The sequence below is a fragment of the Vicugna pacos genome, chromosome 2, assembly GCF_048564905.1.
Source record: "Vicugna pacos chromosome 2, VicPac4, whole genome shotgun sequence".
NCBI classification, from domain to species: domain Eukaryota; kingdom Metazoa; phylum Chordata; class Mammalia; order Artiodactyla; family Camelidae; genus Vicugna; species Vicugna pacos.
This window is the reverse complement of record NC_132988.1, coordinates 35,310,069-35,328,502: the sequence shown is the minus strand read 5'-3', so window position 1 is coordinate 35,328,502 and position 18,434 is coordinate 35,310,069. Positions and strand designations below refer to the sequence as shown.

General features: G+C 39.6%; 1 protein-coding gene across 1 annotated transcript in view; it reads right to left on the bottom strand.

Annotated features, from left to right (window-relative positions):
- Positions 1-18,434, bottom strand: part of TRPC3 (transient receptor potential cation channel subfamily C member 3) — a 69,191-nt gene that overhangs the window by 39,118 nt on the left and 11,639 nt on the right. The window contains exons 2-3 of the mRNA XM_072938204.1: positions 9,362-10,133; positions 3,279-3,467 (exon numbers count right to left, since the gene is read on the bottom strand). Of these exons, the coding sequence (XP_072794305.1) occupies positions 3,279-3,467; positions 9,362-10,133 (961 nt within the window). The remainder of the gene's footprint in view (positions 1-3,278; positions 3,468-9,361; positions 10,134-18,434) is intronic.

Genomic DNA, 18,434 nt, shown 5'->3' with positions numbered 1-18,434 from the left:
ATCAATCCTCTGTGAGTTATAATATAGAAAAATATTTTTCCCAGTTTGCCCTTCACTTTTGTTTGTGATCTTTCTGATATACAGAGCTAGTTAAGTTGCATGCTGTCAAATAAAGATATATTTTTGCTTTTTATTTCTATTACTGCTTTTATGTTAAAAAGTCCTTCCCCACATAAATGTTACATTCATGTTCAGACCTCTCCTTTTCATATCTTTTGTTTTCATTTTCTTTTTTGGGGGGAGGGAATTAGGTTTATTTATTTAATTATTATTTTTTTAATGGAAGTACTGGGGACTCAACCCGGGACCTTGTGCATACTAAGCATGCAGTTTACCACCAAGCTATATCCTACCCTTTCTTCATTTTCCTGATTACCTGTCATTGAGTCTCTAAGGCCTGGGTTGAACTCATGGCGATTACTAGGGAAGACCTGAGCCCTGAGAGTTCTGAGCACAGACAGAGCCCAAGAGGCTCAGAACTGGAACTGGGAGTAGATCTTGGGCAGATGGCAGAAGAGACTTCCTGAGTCTCTCATGGGACCTAAACATTTTAGCATCACACAAAGCTGGTTTCCTTGGTGGAATTATGGGTTGGCTTAAATAAATACAAGTTTATTATATTACCAGTGAGGGATTCCATAACATATAAAGTATTTTGAAATCCCAATGCTTTGCAGGTAGCCGTGAGCTACTTCAGTGCCATAGTGAGTAGGGTTCACAAATCACTATAATCCAAGAGGTGGTTACTTGAGGACTAAAAATGAGATGATGGAAAAAGGAAGCAGCAGAAGTGGGTGATGGTATTTATCCTCTTTGCCAGATGAAGATGGGTGAGTGTTGAGTGAAGAATGAGGGAGGCCCTGGAAAGAAACAAAGAAAGGGGAATGGGGGCTTTTGGGGGGCATTTCAGAATAGAGTTCTTATATACATTTATTGGCTGGAGATTCTACATCAAAGATTTTAACTTTAATATGTCTTTTATGGCATAAAACTGACAAAGCCAGAAATACCTGCAAAGTTCTAAATCTCCTTTCAGTTCCAAATACTATTTTTTGGTTTTGGTTTCCCAGCAGTTGACTAACAACAAATTTATTATTAATTGACATCTCATACATTGTGACCTACACATCAATTTATTGAAAATTAACATGCAAGAACACATTCACTCTGCAAGACAGTTTGGTTAATAAAACCACATCTCTAGATGAGCTGTCTCTGCTAATATAACACTTTCAAAGCAATGATAAAGGACCAGTGACAACTGAAATAAATTCTCTCCTCTCAGGTGCTAAAGAGAAGAGATGCCTATTCCAAGATCTGTGAATAAATGGCCAGTTTTCTAAAAACAGTTTGATATCAATCTTATTCAAAGTTATCTTTTTCCTCCAATATGGCAAACTCCAACTAGCAAGAATGCTCTGAGAAGAGGGCAATTGAGCTAATTTAATACTGTGTAACTGACAATTCCTTGAAAAGTTATTTTACTTTGGTATTTACTGAGAATCTTCACATTTCAGTATCTTATTAGGTAGAGGGGAGAGCTGTCATCAATGGCTGGCTATAATCTTGTGAACATTACAATGTGGGAGCTTTCAACATTGTGGTAGAATTGTGTGTGGGGTGTGTGTGTGTGTGTGTGTGTGTGTGTGTGTACAGAGGCAGGGAGAAAGAGGAGGGGTGGAGAGAGAGAGAGGGAATACCTCATCCTCACGCACTGCTAGGGTACCAACTCTGGCCTAGGTTCCATTGGTCAGAGGCATATGTGCAGGTCTCTGATTTGGAAGAGGTCATATGTAATAGGCAGGACTCAGAGAATCCTTTCTATTGGTTCAGAAGCTGGCCATCTGCAGCAGAGACAAAACTGTTCTGTTTGGGCCACAGAAACTCCCTTACCAGGTCAGTTCTGGGCAAGGCTTCTGGAAACACAGCCTAGATAAGCTTGTTCTTCCACCTCTCCTAACGATCTGTGAGCCTCCTAATATCCCTTACTAAACTCCTTTCTCTTTAAGTTGGCTATGTTCTACCACTAAGGACAGGAACCAGCACAATGAATATGTAATGTCTTTGGTGACTAAAAATTGAACTTGTTTAAGAGTCATTATTCTGAGAATGAATTTTCAAATGCAGAAATGTCATTAGCTAATACTTATTGAGCAATCACCACGTACTATGCCTGTGCTAATTACTTTACATGCATTAGTGCATGTAATCCTTAAAAGAACTGAAACAGTAGTTACCATTACTGCCCCCACTTTCCTAAGTAAGCGCACAGAGGTAGACTGGTCAGGTGACTTGCCCTGTCACACAGGGCACATGTGGTTAAAGCCAGTACTTGAACCCTTGCCGGTTGACTCCAGGGTCTGCCCTCTTAAGCACCATGCCACATTGAACAAAGGACAGAAGATTCCACTAAACATAGATTGATCAGTTCATGAAACCAGGTCTATTCCTGATAACAGCTTACTTGTTTGTGATTTATCAGTTTCTCTTAAAGTACAACAAATTTCAGTTGTATAAAATATATATATATAAGTAATTAGATTCTGGATAACTGAGATTTTTATTATAAACAGAGCATCATAAGTACAATTTACATGAATTCTTTCAAAGCTCCATACCAGTGGCAAATACATACACATAATAGTTCTATCTGCAGTAACCAGAGGAAAAAAGTAATCATAAATTTTACTTCTGGCAACTGCCTGAAATTTAATAGCTGTGTAATCTTAGACATGTCATGTAAGCTTGGCAAGCCTTGGTTTCTTTGTAGAATAGAAACTCATCATCTAACTTAATGGATAAGTGAACTTAATGGATAGTGAAATGGATAACAAAGGCCTATCGCAAAGATTAACCTGAGAGTGTATGCAACAGTGCCTTACAAAAATGTATACAACTAACAGATTTTATCATCATTCATCACATTGTAACAAATAGTTTATAAAGTTCTTTTGCATATCCTAATCCATTGAAATTCCATCCAAACCCTGAGATAGATAAGAGGTATTAGCCTCCTTGTATTTGAGGAAAATGAAATTTTTAAAAGTTTTATGACTTATCCAAGGTCCCACAATGGGTAAAAAGTGGCAAGGATTAGAAGCTAGCTATTTGACTTAAAACTTTACCACGATACTTCACTTAATCTCTTTCATGAAGGAAAAAAATCTTTTTATCAATAACATCTATTTTTATTATTTAAAAAACCTTCCTGGAATTATGGCATAGTTGATATTACGTGTTTATTGCAATATAGAGCTGGAGGAAAGCGGGTGACTCACCTTTTTGACTTCGTACTTAATGGCAAGTTTGACACGACTCAGAGAAGCTTTATGCCTGTGCATCTCCAGAGGCTCTGCCGATTCCAGATCTCCATTCAGAATGGCTTCTACCTCTTCCGAGTCTCGGCAAAGATCCAGCACACCCACTACGAAGTCTTTGCATTGCATGGAGAGCTTCCGATAGTCATTCTAAAAACAAGAGGTTTGGAGTTTAATACAAAGAAGTAGCTTTAATGCAACGGAGAGTTTCAGAGTTTTGTGAATTAGGAAAAGATGTCCCTTTCTCTCGGTAGGAAGCTGCAGCCTGCAGGTGGCTGCAAGGTTTGTTGAGTTAGATACAGACTGGGTTTGGCTCTACTCACTCCTTTAGCCAGGACCTTCTGCAACCTGCCCAACCATACGACACAGTTCCGAAAATGGTGTGTACCTGAGTCACTGGTTTATATTAAGGGATGTTGGCTAAATGCTAATGCTGAGAGACCAAAGGATGGAGAAGAGTTGTATCTTAATCAGATAACAGTTTTCTTAAAGTCAAAACAAAACCATTTCTATAATGAAAATTCTTTAAATGAGAATTTTTCTAAAGTGGCAATTTGACATAAAAGATTGACTAGACATGAAAATAACCTGTCCAGTTTATTTTCCCCTGCCTTGGTGGAGTCGTTGTTTCTCAAATTGTGGTCCTCAGAACAGTAGCATTAGTAGCAACTGTACATGTGTTAGAAACGTAAATTTTCAGACCCCATTCCAGATGTTCAGATTAGAAACTGAGGATGGGGCCAAGCAATCTGTGTTAGCACACTTTCCAGGTGTTTCTGATACACATTTATGTTTGAGAATGACGGTTTACAGAGAATGCAAGGAGATGGACAGGGACCAACATAGAGGGTATTTTTCTTTGTTTGTCTGAAGGGCACATTATCATGTCCTGCAGGAAAGGAAGGAGAGAAGTGTCTGATTCTATGTAATTGAATTCTCAAGGGTTGCGGAATATCAATACCTGAGAGAAAAAATTTCAGGCCACTGGAACTAACACCTTGCTAAAAATAATCTGTGAATCTTTAATTTCATTAGCATATTTATATAGTGCCATGGACTGGTATAAGGAAGGCAGCTGTCAGCATTCCCTGTTACCTTCTGAATGGAGCTCTATTTGCCGCCCACTGGTTCCAGTCAAGATGTCAATGACCATCTCTTGGGAAAGTGTCTTACTTTTGCAACCCCTAGCTCCACTTGTATGGCTTTCACTAAAACTCTATCTCATTAAGAAAATTAATCAGATGATAATCTAATTTGGTACACATGAGAAAAATGGAATTCTTCGTTCCGACATGTCCTGAGATACTATATACGTCTAATAACTGAATAATATTCAGCACAGCAGAATTTCTGGGCTTCTAAAACTCATACTTCCCATTTCCCCCCTTAAATAATTAATTAACTTGATTTGATAGGCAAAAATCACATCACAAACTAAAATAAACAAGAAGTGGAGAGACTGTTTAAAGGCTATGCAAACTCGAATAGTTTCCATTTCAGATATCGGAAATTCAGATAAAGAACAGTTGCAGTTAATCCTTTTCCCCTCATAAGGGAACAGATAAAATGAATAAAAATTTCAGTCTCTGGTTTCCATTCAAGTTGGTACCATGCAACTGATAAAATTAATAAAATGTTCAGCCTCTGGCTTCTATGCAGAGTGTCAGTTAAATATCCATCTGCCTTCCATTCCTGAAAGACTAATGAAATATTTTATTATAGCACCCAGAAGAAGTATTAAATCCACGTCTGTTTCCATATAAAGCTCCCCTTTTAATACAGTTTTTTAAGATGAAATTTCCTCATGTTACTCTTCAGTTCAGACTGTTCTGTAAGATTTAGTACAACATAGGATGGCCATTTCTCCACTGATCAGAAATAAAAGAGACCATTTTCTATTCTTGAAGAAAATTTAGGAACCACTTCTGCAGTAATACATAAATAACTCATTACCTTTATTTTTTTTTTTAGTTTTTTTGAGGGAAGGTAATTTTATTCATTCATTCATTCATTCATTCATTTACAGTGGAGGTACCAGGGATTGAACCCAGGACCCAGTACATGCTAAGCACTCACTCTACCATTTAAACTGTGCCCTCCCCCTATAACTCATTATCTTTAAAAATTGTAATATGTAAATTGTCTGATCTTAAAGCTTCATAGTTTTTTTCACATCCACTGAAAGATAAGTCAAGAAGTAAAAAACTGGTAACCAAGATAAAAGGAAAACATTTTGTTTTCCTAACAATTTAAATATTTCCTGCTGGAAGAAGTCTGTCGCTCAAGTACAGAAAATAATCAGAGCTGGAGGTAATGGCGATTTCCTTCATTGCAGTTAGGGGGTACTGTTTCACCGATATGTGCAGAGCTCCCAGGGAAAGATGGAGAGCTCCACTAAAGACAGCCTTTCCTCAGTTGCAAAAGGAACAATCTAAAGTCTGCATTGCATCCTGAGCTGACTCAGTTAGCTCTACCACGAGGTTTTGTCTCATGTTACTTCACAACTCAGATCAGTTTGTCTGGTCTGAATTTGGTAATCATTTTCTCTTAACTTAGTTTTCCTTCATTAGTCTCATCGTGCCACTCTTCCATTCCCATGGTTCTCCATTAAGTTACCAGGTAGATCTGCTGCCCGCTTGGCAGAGAAGAAACTTAGAGGATCTGCTCCAGCCAGAGGAAGAACAGGAAAGCTTGGGTCTCATCACAAGGTTTCAGCACACTTACTTTACTGTGTATCATTTTAATCATTGTTCTAATCTCTTTTCATCCTTAACAGGAAAATTGAAATTCAACTCTAAGCAGTCTTAGTTCTGTCAGATCCTCTCCCTAGTAACAAAAGAGACAGGATAGTGCAGCAGTTAAAAGCATAAAGCTGAAACCAGATTGCCTAGGTTCAAATACTGCTTCTACCACTTAGGAGCTGTGTGATCTTGTGGAAGTAACTTAGCCTCTCTGATGAGAATAAGCCTATCTAATATTGCTATCACGAGGATTACATGCTTTGAGTGTGCTTGGTACACATCAAATACTATAGAAGTGCTTCAGTTGTTACCAGGCTAAGCATGTTAGAATAGGTAGGATTGGGACCCAAGGCACCCAAATCTAGGCTTAGCAGATGGGACTTTGACTACAGCTTTCATTTTCCCATTTGTAAAATGAGAAGTCTGCAAAGCTAGACGATTCCTAGAGTATCTCCTTGCTATAAAACGCTATCTTGCTTCTGGAATATATTTATTTTCTTCTTCCTTACAGCCCCACTGTGATAGAAGTTGGAATTGTTTTTCTAATTTAAAGAGAGGAAAACTGAGGCATAGGGTAGACAAATGGCTTTTTTTTTGAAAAAAAGTGCATCATTGATTCAGAATTAGGAAATTTTACTCTGTGTTCTTGTAGTTTAATGAATGACCAGTTTCCTTGCCACTGACATTTGGAGGATTAGACCTGGAGTCCATCCTGTCCAATATTCTGCCTCTCAGAATAGCTTCAGACAGCATTTGCACATCAAAAAATATTTCTTTAATAACCTGTCACCAAGCTGTCCTCCATTAATCTATCTAAATCTGTATTCTAGAATGTTCATCTCTAGGGGTAATGACCTTCATATGTTTTCAGCACCATGCCTCCTATACTCTTCAAGGAAATTTGAAAACTGCATGGTGGCTAAGAACCTTCCCCGAAGCACCTAAGCGACGGCAATTTGAGAGGTGAGATACTGGATCTTACAGGCTGTGGATAAGATAAAACAGGTATATGTGTCTGAAAAGGGAAAAAAAAGTCATGCCTTTTTCACTAGGGAACGCATGATCTGTTTCTTCATTTCAAGGCTAGGACTTTGAGCTCAAAGTCTCCATGGAAAGAATAGAGCGAACACCATGGAATAGGGCAAATGACGTGACCTTCCTGCCTCAGAAATAAGCTTCACTTCCTGCCCTTTCAGAACTCCACATCTCTGGGTCTTGCTGTGAAAACACTATTTTCTCTGTCTGTCTAAAGCCCTGACAGATGGACGTGAGTGTGGGATGAGAGGGCCGAGAGGTGAAAGGAAGGCAGATAAGAAAAAAATAACAAGGCCAGGAAAGAATGGGAATGAAAAGGAACACTCAGTCAGGGGACAGAGACCTGTAGTCCTTAGAGACCGTAACTTTCGAAGAAAGGTCTGTATTTTGGCTCAGAGGTGGTTATGCTACACAAATGTTTTCCGTATAATTCAGAAAAGGGAACTGTGAGATTTAAGTAATTTTTGCATATCCTTAGATATTGGGCAGCTTTATGGATGTCTTCTTAAACTCAGTTGTGTTTTCTCCTCTATTTGCCTCTTCATTTTTGCAATAGTTTCCTACCTTTAAAAGGTTATCAGAGGTGACTCTGTATCAGGATAGAGGAGAGTCTAAGTATTATCAATGTGGATTTAGCCAACTTCAGGGGAAAAGTATGAATAACAAATTTTCTTCACATTGCTTCCCTAAGATGACTTCTCTGGGCAGAACTGCACACATCACCATATTTCATGAATTATTAAAACATAATGTAGGGAAATAGTCCCTTTTGTTAGACTCTCTTTTATAGACTTTCAATATATAGCAAGCAAAATGCATAAAAACAAGGTCTGAGTAACACTTGGAATAGTGAATTAACAAATTCAGAATTATACTTTTTATTACTATGTCAAAATAAAATGACACTTCAGCTTTTACCTGAATGCTTTCCTATTCTCTCTAAACAGAATTTGAACTTTTAAATTTGCTCTACCTGAGTTCTGTCAAAAAAAAATAATAATTCATTTTAGGTCCAAAGAAGAAAATCTTTTCAAATACCACACAATGGATTTCTTCAGAAGGGGTAGATAAAGGTGGCATTTATTTCCTTCTTTATATTTTCCACATGTTCCAAAATTTTTACAATAAATATGTATAGCTTTTGTATCAGAAAAAACTTAATAAAATTATACTAAGGCCAGATCTCCACCAGGACAAGATGAAGGCTGATGAATATCTAGGGAATTTGGTATGTACAGAAGGGGAAAAAAACCCCACAAAACTTTCCTACCACGTTCTTTCAACCCCATTACTTGACTTACATTGCTATTTGCATTCGTGTAACTCTCATTTAAGTATGAAAAATTGTCCTACAATCTGAAAAACAGAATAATCATTCTGTCTGTGGTCTGACACAACAGTAAACTAAAAAGATTAACTCAGCATTCAGAGAATAATTCTAGGAATTGATGTCTACGATCATCTTCTTAGGTGGATGAGAACTAGAAAACAGTCTGACTTTCACCAGCACTAGAAATCTCCTTTTGCCTCAGATTTAGTAGGTAGAACCATCCAAAATGCATGGCAACTGAATAAAAATTAAAATGTTCTACCATTAATGTGTAATTTTTATAAAAATAAGTAACAGTACTTGACTGGAGATGATGTTCAGAAAAAGCTTCACTCATTAAAAAAAAAAACTATTAAAGCAAAGTTGTCCTTATATTTCTGGGTTGACCTGATGTCTGTGGCTCACCATTCGGAATATTGTAGATTTTATTTGTGGATCTCAGGGAGGGCAATTTTTGTCGTATTAACAAAATGACTTTAGTCACTCATTTAGTATTTTATATTAGCTGCTTGACTTTCAATCTAAAGGGGTATACAAATGTTTAGATTAATAAGCAGTGCATGCAAAACTAATGCAACTTCTGTGCTGGGTGCCACGATATAACTAACCACAAAAGAGGAAGAATCTGGAAGGGAGACGATCACACCAAATCCTTCCTTTAACAAAACGGAAGTCTCACGTTATACTTAACACTTATCCAGAGCACCGAGTAGCACTATAATTATAGTTCTCTGATCCAGTATATAACCATTCCCAAAGCGAATTTATCACAGCTGAGAAGGGAAAATCATCACATCATTTCTGAATGACGCTCCCAACTCCTCCTGATTTAAAATCCATTGGGCAAAACTAATTCGGGAGCAAACTACGGAAGGCACCAGGCAGCAGTGGGGAAGTGGATGAGCGCGCAGGGTAGCCGGGTGGAGGGCGCAACTTACCTTGAACTCCTTCTCTATGTTGGCCAGCTTGGCCAGCTCGTTGCTGAGCTCCAGGGCGGTGAGCACCGGGTCTTCGCTGGACAAGGACAGATACGCCGGGCTGGCCAGCCCCTTGTAGGCATTGATCCTTGAGCGCGAGTGGCTGAAGGAGTCGTGCCTCTGCTTCTCGGTGCAGTCCCCGCACTTGCAGAAGTAGTCGTGCGGCCGCTCGATCCTGGCGCCCTTCATCAGCAGCATGTGCACCACCTCGTACTTCTGGCAGTGCGCCGCCAGGATGATGGGGGTGATGTCTGGGGAGAAGCGCGTGCCGTCCTCGTCGTAGGCGTAGAAGTCGTCGTCCTGCAGCTCCTGCTCACAGGGGCTCAGGGTCAGGCGCTTGCTGGCCGCGAAGCCGGGGTGGTTGAGAATGGCCTCCACGATGCGCACATAGCCCTTGCTGATGGCGAGCAGCAGGGCGTCGCCGATGCGCGCCAGGTTCTCCTTCTTGAGCAACAGCTCTGTCACCTCCAGGTGCTCGTTGCCCACCGCCAGCTGCAGCGCGTTCTGGCCCATGTAGTCCACGCAGTTGACGTTCAGCGTCTTGGACTCCTCCAGCATCTTGCGCACCACGGGGATGTTGCCATACTCCGCGGCGTCCAGAAAGCGCTCCTCCTCTGCGGTGAGGCTGGTGCCCCGGTCGTTGAACATGAAGGCCGGGCCCCGGACAGCCTGGCGCCGGCCCTTCTCACGCATCACCGTCTTGCGCCTCAGGGATGGGCTTTCCTCCATGGACCTAATCAGCAGCAACGAACAAAAATGACTGTAGAATATTAAGCCATATTGCTTCCTCCACATTATCAGGCTATTTCTGGAACAACCACAGCACCCATCGCAGATCTGTGGCTCGCGGACAGCCGGGTCAGTTACTCATCACTCGCCTGAAATTTATACCTGTAGTTAACACGGCTGCTTGAACCCAGAGAGAAGCGGGAAGCCCTTCAGAACAAGAGTTCTTGTTCAATAGAAAGTGACTTTCACAAGGAATAATAATATAAACAACTTCCAGACACCCACGTCTCCACTGTGACACTCATCATACCTTGTGGAAATAGCCTTTCTTCTACTCTTAGAAGTCTTGAAAACAGGGGCTAGCAGATACCTGACACCAAAGCACTAGGATTGAAGGCTGAAGAAGTTAAATTTTTCAAGAATTAGGTCAGAACAATCCTCTCAAGTCATTGCATGTTTTTAACTACATAAAAGCACTCACACACATACACATACACACACACACCAGTATTTAGGCCGAGTATTATCTTAGGTTTGTCATCTTTTTCACTTGAGGGTATCCTCCTCCTAGCCCCCTTACAAAAAACTTACAAGATTCAGTTTTTCAATGACACAGACAAGATTTAGCAATTATAAAATCAGAGTATCTAGATTTATTTTCTTGGAAGTAATTGGGAATAATTTATATTCTTGGAAATGAATAATTGTATCTAGATTTATATTCTTGGAAATAATTATAAAATGAGAGTATCTATATTTATATTCTTGGAAATAATTATATTCTTGGAAATAATTGGCTTTTGTAATAAGAGTTGTTTAATTACCAATATTATATAATTGCCTCTTTGTACTAAACGAAGATGATATGATTTATGGTTTAAAAAGCACTAGTATTACTTTGTGAATAAAGCAACTGTACATCCAGAATAGTGTACACTGAAATCCTAACACCAACCATGTTAGCTGAGATTTAGCTGCATTATAAAAGTCATGTCATTAATTGATGTGTACAGCAATTTGAGTTCACATTTTAATTTCTGTGATGCTGGGTAAATAATTTCATTTCTCTGGGCCTCCTTATCCCAAGTGTAAAATGGAAATTTATAAAGGGCTCCAGATTTTCCTTGTGAGCTCATAAATAAAAAGCTTTTTTAAAATTCTGAGTCTCTGAAAAATGATGCTAGATAAACAATGTAATTTTTAATAGATTATTTTTATTATTTCAGTGGTTATTATTATAAGTATACATCTGCATCTTTACCCAGTTCTAACATTCTTGCTGACTGAAATGCTTAAGATAACTTCCCTTAAAAAAATGTGATTTTTGGTTTTTGCATGAGTTAAACCAAAGGTACCAGTTAAGCTCTTTTCACATTACTGACTTTTGAATAAAAACAAATAAAAGTTACAAATTAAAAGTGAAAGGCTGGGATGGGGAATGCTTTCCTTTTATAATATATATTCCAGAAATAACTTCTAGCATTGACAGAAGGGTATCCACATAGTCAGGGGTTAAAAACTGGCCTCCCCAGGGGTCTGGGCATGGACAGTAGGGACATCTCTAGCAGGAGGACTCAGAGGTGGTTACCAGCGCCCACTCAGTTCTCAGCCCTGTGGGCCCCAAACTAAGAGAGGAGAACTGAAGCCATGGGCAGAGGTCTCCCAGATAGAGACCAAGGCGTGGCCAGCAAACCTATAGGGGAAGGAAACCAAAGAAGTCCTCAGACAAGCTTGTTAATTTGTTCAAGGACAGGAGTGCTGTGACTAGCCCCCGTTCTAACTGCTCAACTAGTGTAGGTGATCAACTTTTAAAAATTAAATTTAGTATTCATATATACACACACATTTCTATGAATACATAGCCATACATATATGTACAGACACACATGTATCTATTTGTAGGAATTTCTAGAAAGCAATATAAGAAGCTTTTCATTGTATTTGTACTTGGGGCTCTGGGGAGTGAGACTGAGGAGTCACAGGGGAAGGAGATTTTTACTTTTCACGTATACCCTTTTATACATTTTGAATAGTTTTAGCCATAGTTTGAGTATTTTTATTAAAAAATAAAATCATGTTTAATTTAAAAAAATTGTAATCCCTTAGTTGACAAAAATTTTTAAAAATATAGGTACATATTGGCAACCATTACATTATAATCTTTCTGAAGCTAAATAAAGGCCATGTGTCTGACTATTATTAATAGGTGTGGTGTGTAGAGTTGTGTGTAGAGTGAAGTGTGTGCTGTGTGTGCTGTGTGTGGGAGACTAGGAGGTGCAAGGTTGGGTGGAGGAATGTGTTGTGTGTGTGTCTTTGTTGGTATAATGATGATTTTTAGGTGAACAAGAACTGGGAAATAGTATTCACTGGACTGCGTAGAAGAGAACTTTGTTTTAAGACCAAACGCTGTGACAAGAGTTTTTAAAAAATCTTTAAAATATTCTTATTATAATAAGTGAGTACTCACTTGTTATATTAGTAACTTACTTGCTACTAAGCTGCACATTGGTACTGTTCAACTGGGTATAATTTCCATATGATGAATTTTGTGCTTAACCACTGATAATATATTGACATTATATATAAGTAGAGAATATATATGCAGAATATACATGTCTGCAGAATTCCAATCAATCTCAGATGAGTCATCTTTGGGGAAATAAACTCATTATTAAAGTGTCACATCTTAATGGAATGGGGATTTTTATGTAAGATTACTACGTACAAAGAAAATCACTTATAAAAACATCACCTTTTCCTCCAAAAGAATGTGATCTGAAAATATTAGAAAATTACTCTTTCATGAATTTTTTCTTTGCATTTTTTAGTATTTTAAAGTTTTTTCTTAGAATTTCTTCTTCTTTTGGAAACTATACCTTTATTTTGTGTATTCAAGCTGAAATGTGGGATTAGTACTATACAACGCAAGTCACATGAGTCATTTTGATTTTGTCTTGAAAAGACTCTAAAACTGAGTTAAGTGTAAAGTCAGATTTCTTAGTTAGAACAAATTATACTGCTATTTCAAAATAAAAGCATTGACCATGCTGCTTGTCTTCATGGTGAATCCACGTAAGAAGAGTCTTTTTTTTTTTAATTTTCCTTACAGTATCAAGATAAACTTCATTAATCTGGACTGACAAATGGTATGAGTCACATTCAATTCATCCACAATGCATAAACATGGCCTCAATCTCAGCTGGTCTTGACAATGCATCTCTTCCAACATGAGAAATAAGGAAGGTGTGAGGGTGAATGGGAAAGGATGTTCAACTTTAATGATGCTAAAACTAAAATCATTTTGCCAGATCTTTTCTTACCTGTAGGTCCCCATCCAATGAGTCAACTCATTCAGGACTGCAAGGGTACTTTAGGTAGAGCCTTCTTTCTGGTAAAAGCATTGGAATGCCACTGACCTAAATCAATTGCTCTACAAATGCCATGTGCAATCTCCTTTATGGCTGATATGGATGGCCGGTAGTATCTGACTGCTATGGACTGAACTGTGTCCACCCACAAATCCATATGTTGAAGCTCTAACCCCCAATATAGTAGTTGGAGATGAGGCCTTTGGGAAGTAATTGGGGTTAGATGAGGTTATAAGGGTAGAGCCCTTATGATGGAATCAGTGCCCTTGTAAGAAGAGAAAGCAGAGAGAAGGCAACTGTCTGCAAGCCAGGGACCGAGCGCTCACCAGAACCTGATGATACTGGCACCTTGATCTCCAACTTCTAGCTTCCAGAACTGTGAGAAAATATGTTTTCGTTGTTTAAGCCACCCAGTCTGTGGTCCTTTGTTATGACAGCCCGAGCTGAGTAAGACACTGAACATACATCTTAAGGCAAAGAAAAATTTTTTCATGCTTTATGAAACAAACCTTGGGTTCTCAGTACTTATCCAAACACTTATCCAAACATCCAGATAAAAAGAAATATTTTACTGTACCCAGAGGCAATCCTTTTGCTCCATTCTATTCAGAGGCAGAAATACAAGCAACACCCCTCAGTTTTCATAACTTTGCCATCAACTCCTCTGACTTCTAACAGTGTTTCTCTAAGTGTAACTTGAGGACCACTGCCTCAAGATCACTTGGAGTACCTGTTAAAAATCCAGATTTCTGGGCTCCATTCTAGATGAACTAAATCAGAATCTCTCAGGGATGGGGCCCTGGAATATGTATTTTAAATGAGCATCCTTTGCAATTCCTATGCATGCTGAAGGCTGAGCATCTCCCATATAAAAGCAATGGACATATCCTGGGTCAATGAGCCCAAACTAGTAGGCGTTTAGACACTTGTCACACAGGCCCTGCCAAAAGCAAAGTTGGAATAACAGGTTTGAGCAGTGTTGGCTAGAGGACAAGCAGCCTTACCTTCGTTTAGGCTCTCCATGCTTCATTACCACTTCAAATCTCATCTCCAGGAAGTTACTTCCCTGAATCACAGTTAATAAGAAGACTGCAAAATGCCTTCACTAGTGACCATTTAATGTCATGCCCTTTCTTTTATCAAGGATTGATATTTTTAAAGGGTTACTATGTTTCCTTCAAAACTGCTTTTAAAGGATTAAAGAGGTGTTTCCATTATAGTATCTCTTGTACCTTTTATGAGGATTCAAGCGCTAACATCATCCTAGAATTGTGTATCAAGAAGACTGTCTCTCCAGATGAGTTTGCTTCCCTTGATCTAACAATATGAACTATATAACCCTCACCTTTTTTTGTGGCCCAGGGTATCCAGGAATTTAGCTTAGATCTAAAAATGCTCAACTACCATCACTACTCTATCCCAGATTTCTGGCACAGTCTCTCCCCTCCTCCTAAGTGATTTCTCACATAGATTTTAAATCAGTTATCCTATATTCCATGTGTCTTAAACCTATTTTATGGTTTCTAAATTTTTTTTAACAGAGTATGAATAAATAGCCCCTTCTATGTCCACCACTGCCCACATTCCTGGACGGTACAGTCATGCTTTACTTGTCATTACCCAGTGCCCCCTAGGGAGTACTTGCTCAATAAATGTCCAACTGAGTTCCCAAATCTTCTCCCAGGCCTCATCCTGTCACTTGACTTCAGGTCCCACATGTACAACTATCTGCCCTCTGGTCACTCTGAAATGTCCCAACTCACATTCTCCCTTAAATCAGTACCCCCTACACTCCCCCCAAACCCTGCAACACTTGCATCTCAGGCTAGTTATTCAGGCTCAGCAATTTCAAGGTCATCTGTGACTCACTGTCTTGACCCTGTCAGTCACAAGGTTCTGAAGCTTCTCCTTTGGAATGCTTCCTATACTGGACCACCTTCCTTCCAATTCTTATTGTCAACACTCTCCCCCAGATCTTTAACACATCGTGGCAGGGTTATTACAACAGCTTTCCAGCAGAGATGGCACAAGAAGAGGCAACCAAACTTTACTGCGTACCTGGTATATATGTACGTTTTTCATGCACTATCATATTTAATTCTCATAACACTGCCATGAAGCAAGTATTATTTTCTGTTTCAGAAACAAGAAACGTGAACTCAAAGGACAGAGCCCAAGGAGACCCACATAGTACAATTCAGAACTGGGATTCAACCCAGGGGCTGTCTGACTCCTATTCTTTCCAGGGCTTCCTGCTGCTCCAGATTTGCTACCCAACGGCCATCCCCAGCAGCCTGTGCTTCTTCAACTCTGCTTTTACTGTCACACTTCTCTTAAAAGCAAAACAGTACTAGGCTCCTCCAGCTGATTTCCAAGGATGTTGGCAGCCTGCCCCACCCTTCCTGACCAACCTTCTTTTCCTTGCTCCTCAGATTCACTCTTCACTGCCTTATAAACCTATTATTCTGCTTATTTCTGTACTATCAAGGGTATTGCTATGCTATCAAGGATATTTTTTTTGGAAAGTTAGCAACATGTTTTCTCTTTTGCCTTTCCAAATACAAGATCTTGGCCCTGGTTAACTCAGTACATCTTGCAGCCTCAGGGGTGAGGAATGCTGTATAGAGTTGGGTAGGTGTGTTAAGGGGGAAATGGAGGAGATAAATTTTAGAGGAGGAGCATAAAGAGAAAGATCAAGGTAATTTTCAGCTTTTTGAAAGAAAAATGGGATTTTTGCAAGCAGAATTTGGGAAAAGGGAAATTGTCTTGAGGAAGAATTTATTTCTCTAATTCTGAAGCAACCTGATCACTGAGCTCTCTCATCCATAGACAGGGTAGCTCTCCCACTTTTGACAGCAATGCCATCATGCCTCCCATCCTGCGAGAAGAAAGAAATAACAGAAGGGAAGTAAAAGTCAAGATGTGAATCCAATAAGGTGAGGAACACTGAGGGGGGATTCTTGGCCCACTTGCTTGATTTGTAGATCTGAAGCAGCCCAGCCTGGTTAAGTAGGGAATGGTATGGGCTTTCTCAAGCCATCCTCTGCTCCCATGTAGTGTGAACCCTGCCCTGAGAGCCAGGGAGCCTGCACCAGAACTAGAGATGACCACTGGTGCTGTGAGCTGGAGAGAGGATGTTGCAGGCACCCAGCTCCGTAGCTTGTGGGAACTGAGCTGAAACTAAATATGCCAGGGGGCACGTCTGGGTGACAAAGGCAAGTCAGCCAAGATCAAGCTATTGCCATTAACAAGCAAACCCAAATAGGCAATGCATATTGCCCAGAGGCCAGAATTGTTAAGAGAACATCACCCTTCCCCCACCACCCTCAGGGGACACATATGCTCTCCTCCCTCAATGCCCCAATGTTACAGAGAAGAGCAGGGGAAGGGGCAGCTTTCCAAGAGCCCAAGCCATTTTGTCCAAATGAAGAAGTATTTCTTAAAAAGAAAATTTACTTTATAGTATCAGGCTAAGATCAGTGAAATTGACCTCATAGCATCTCTCTAGAGTGAAATGGGAGTGGACATGCAAACCATAAAGAGACTCTGACCCCTTTTAGAGATTGGGGGGAAGGATCAGCAAGCAAAGGTCCCTTAGACACCAGCTTGCCGCACAGGGAGACACTGTCCTAGTTGACCAAATCCCTGCGATAATGTAGGGCAACCTTCCTTCCCTATTAACTCACATAATTACTTAATTGCTTAATTAACTTAATTGCTTAATTTATTGATTGCTTAATTCACTTGTTGAATGAGAACAAGTGTCTGTTTAGCAAGCAAAAAATAAAGCAGATTTAAAAAAAAAACTAATTTAAACCACAGATTGAACACTGGTCGATTATTTTCTCTCCTTGTCAGTGGGCAGGAGGTTCAGGAGAAAGACCAGTTCAGGAGCTTGCTGCCCATCCAAGCTTTTCTGGCTTCTTGACCCTGCTACATCTGCCTCTGGGATGGTCCTTTTTGTTTTCATCCCTGGGCTTACTCTTATTCCGGCCCTTCACCAATGCAAATCCTCCCTACTTTCTGTGGTCCACCTTACGTTACACCTCTGTAAACAAGGCAGAGCTTCACAGGTCATAACTAGAAGACCAGCAAGGTTCTGTTCATTCTGAAATGTTTTTGACCCCTTCTGAAACCACTCCTGACTACTTCAGCCTAAGCTTTTGTAATATTGCATCTGCCCATAAATCTATACATTTCCCCCCACCTCCTTGATTTTTGTCTCCTTGACTATTGTCTCCTGTGATATCCATGCCCTTTAAGTTTGATTGAGGATAAATGTTCCATGCTTCCTATCTTAATTTTTATACTTCTTAGCTGCTTCTATAGTGCCTAATATAGTTCAAAAATACTTGTCAATTGATGCTAATCTACAAAGTGACTCAGTCAGAATGTTAACTTCCTTAAGGTCACTGAAAGGTAGACAATCAGAAAATGAGAGCTCAAAGGTTCTCTCCAAGTGTCTCTCTACTTTACCATGCTGTTGCTAGGGAATAAAAAAAATGAATAACAAGTTGCAAGTCAAAATAGCATTATTAAAATATATGCTTAGCTTATATGTTGGAATATTTTGGTTCTCTTAAAAACACTAAAATGGCTCTTTGGATTGAATCACAAGCTGTTTAAAACTCAGCAACAAATGAACATTATTAAAGAAGTCACCTCAAATCTTTTATTTAAATGAGGTGAAGAATTAACCAGCTACTCAATTCATCCAGCAAGCAAGCAAAACACCACCACCGTCGATGTGAGTCAAAGCAGTGAGAATAACACCCAAATTGTTTGGTCTAATCAGTTTACCACGCTGAAGAAAGTGAACGTGCCCACCGGCTAGGATCCCGTCTGCCCTTCTGTGAAGGGCAAGAAAAGCAGAAGGAGCCACGGAAGGTAAGTAGTGAGAAAAGCACAGAGGAGGGGGAAGAGGTGTGTGAGAGCAA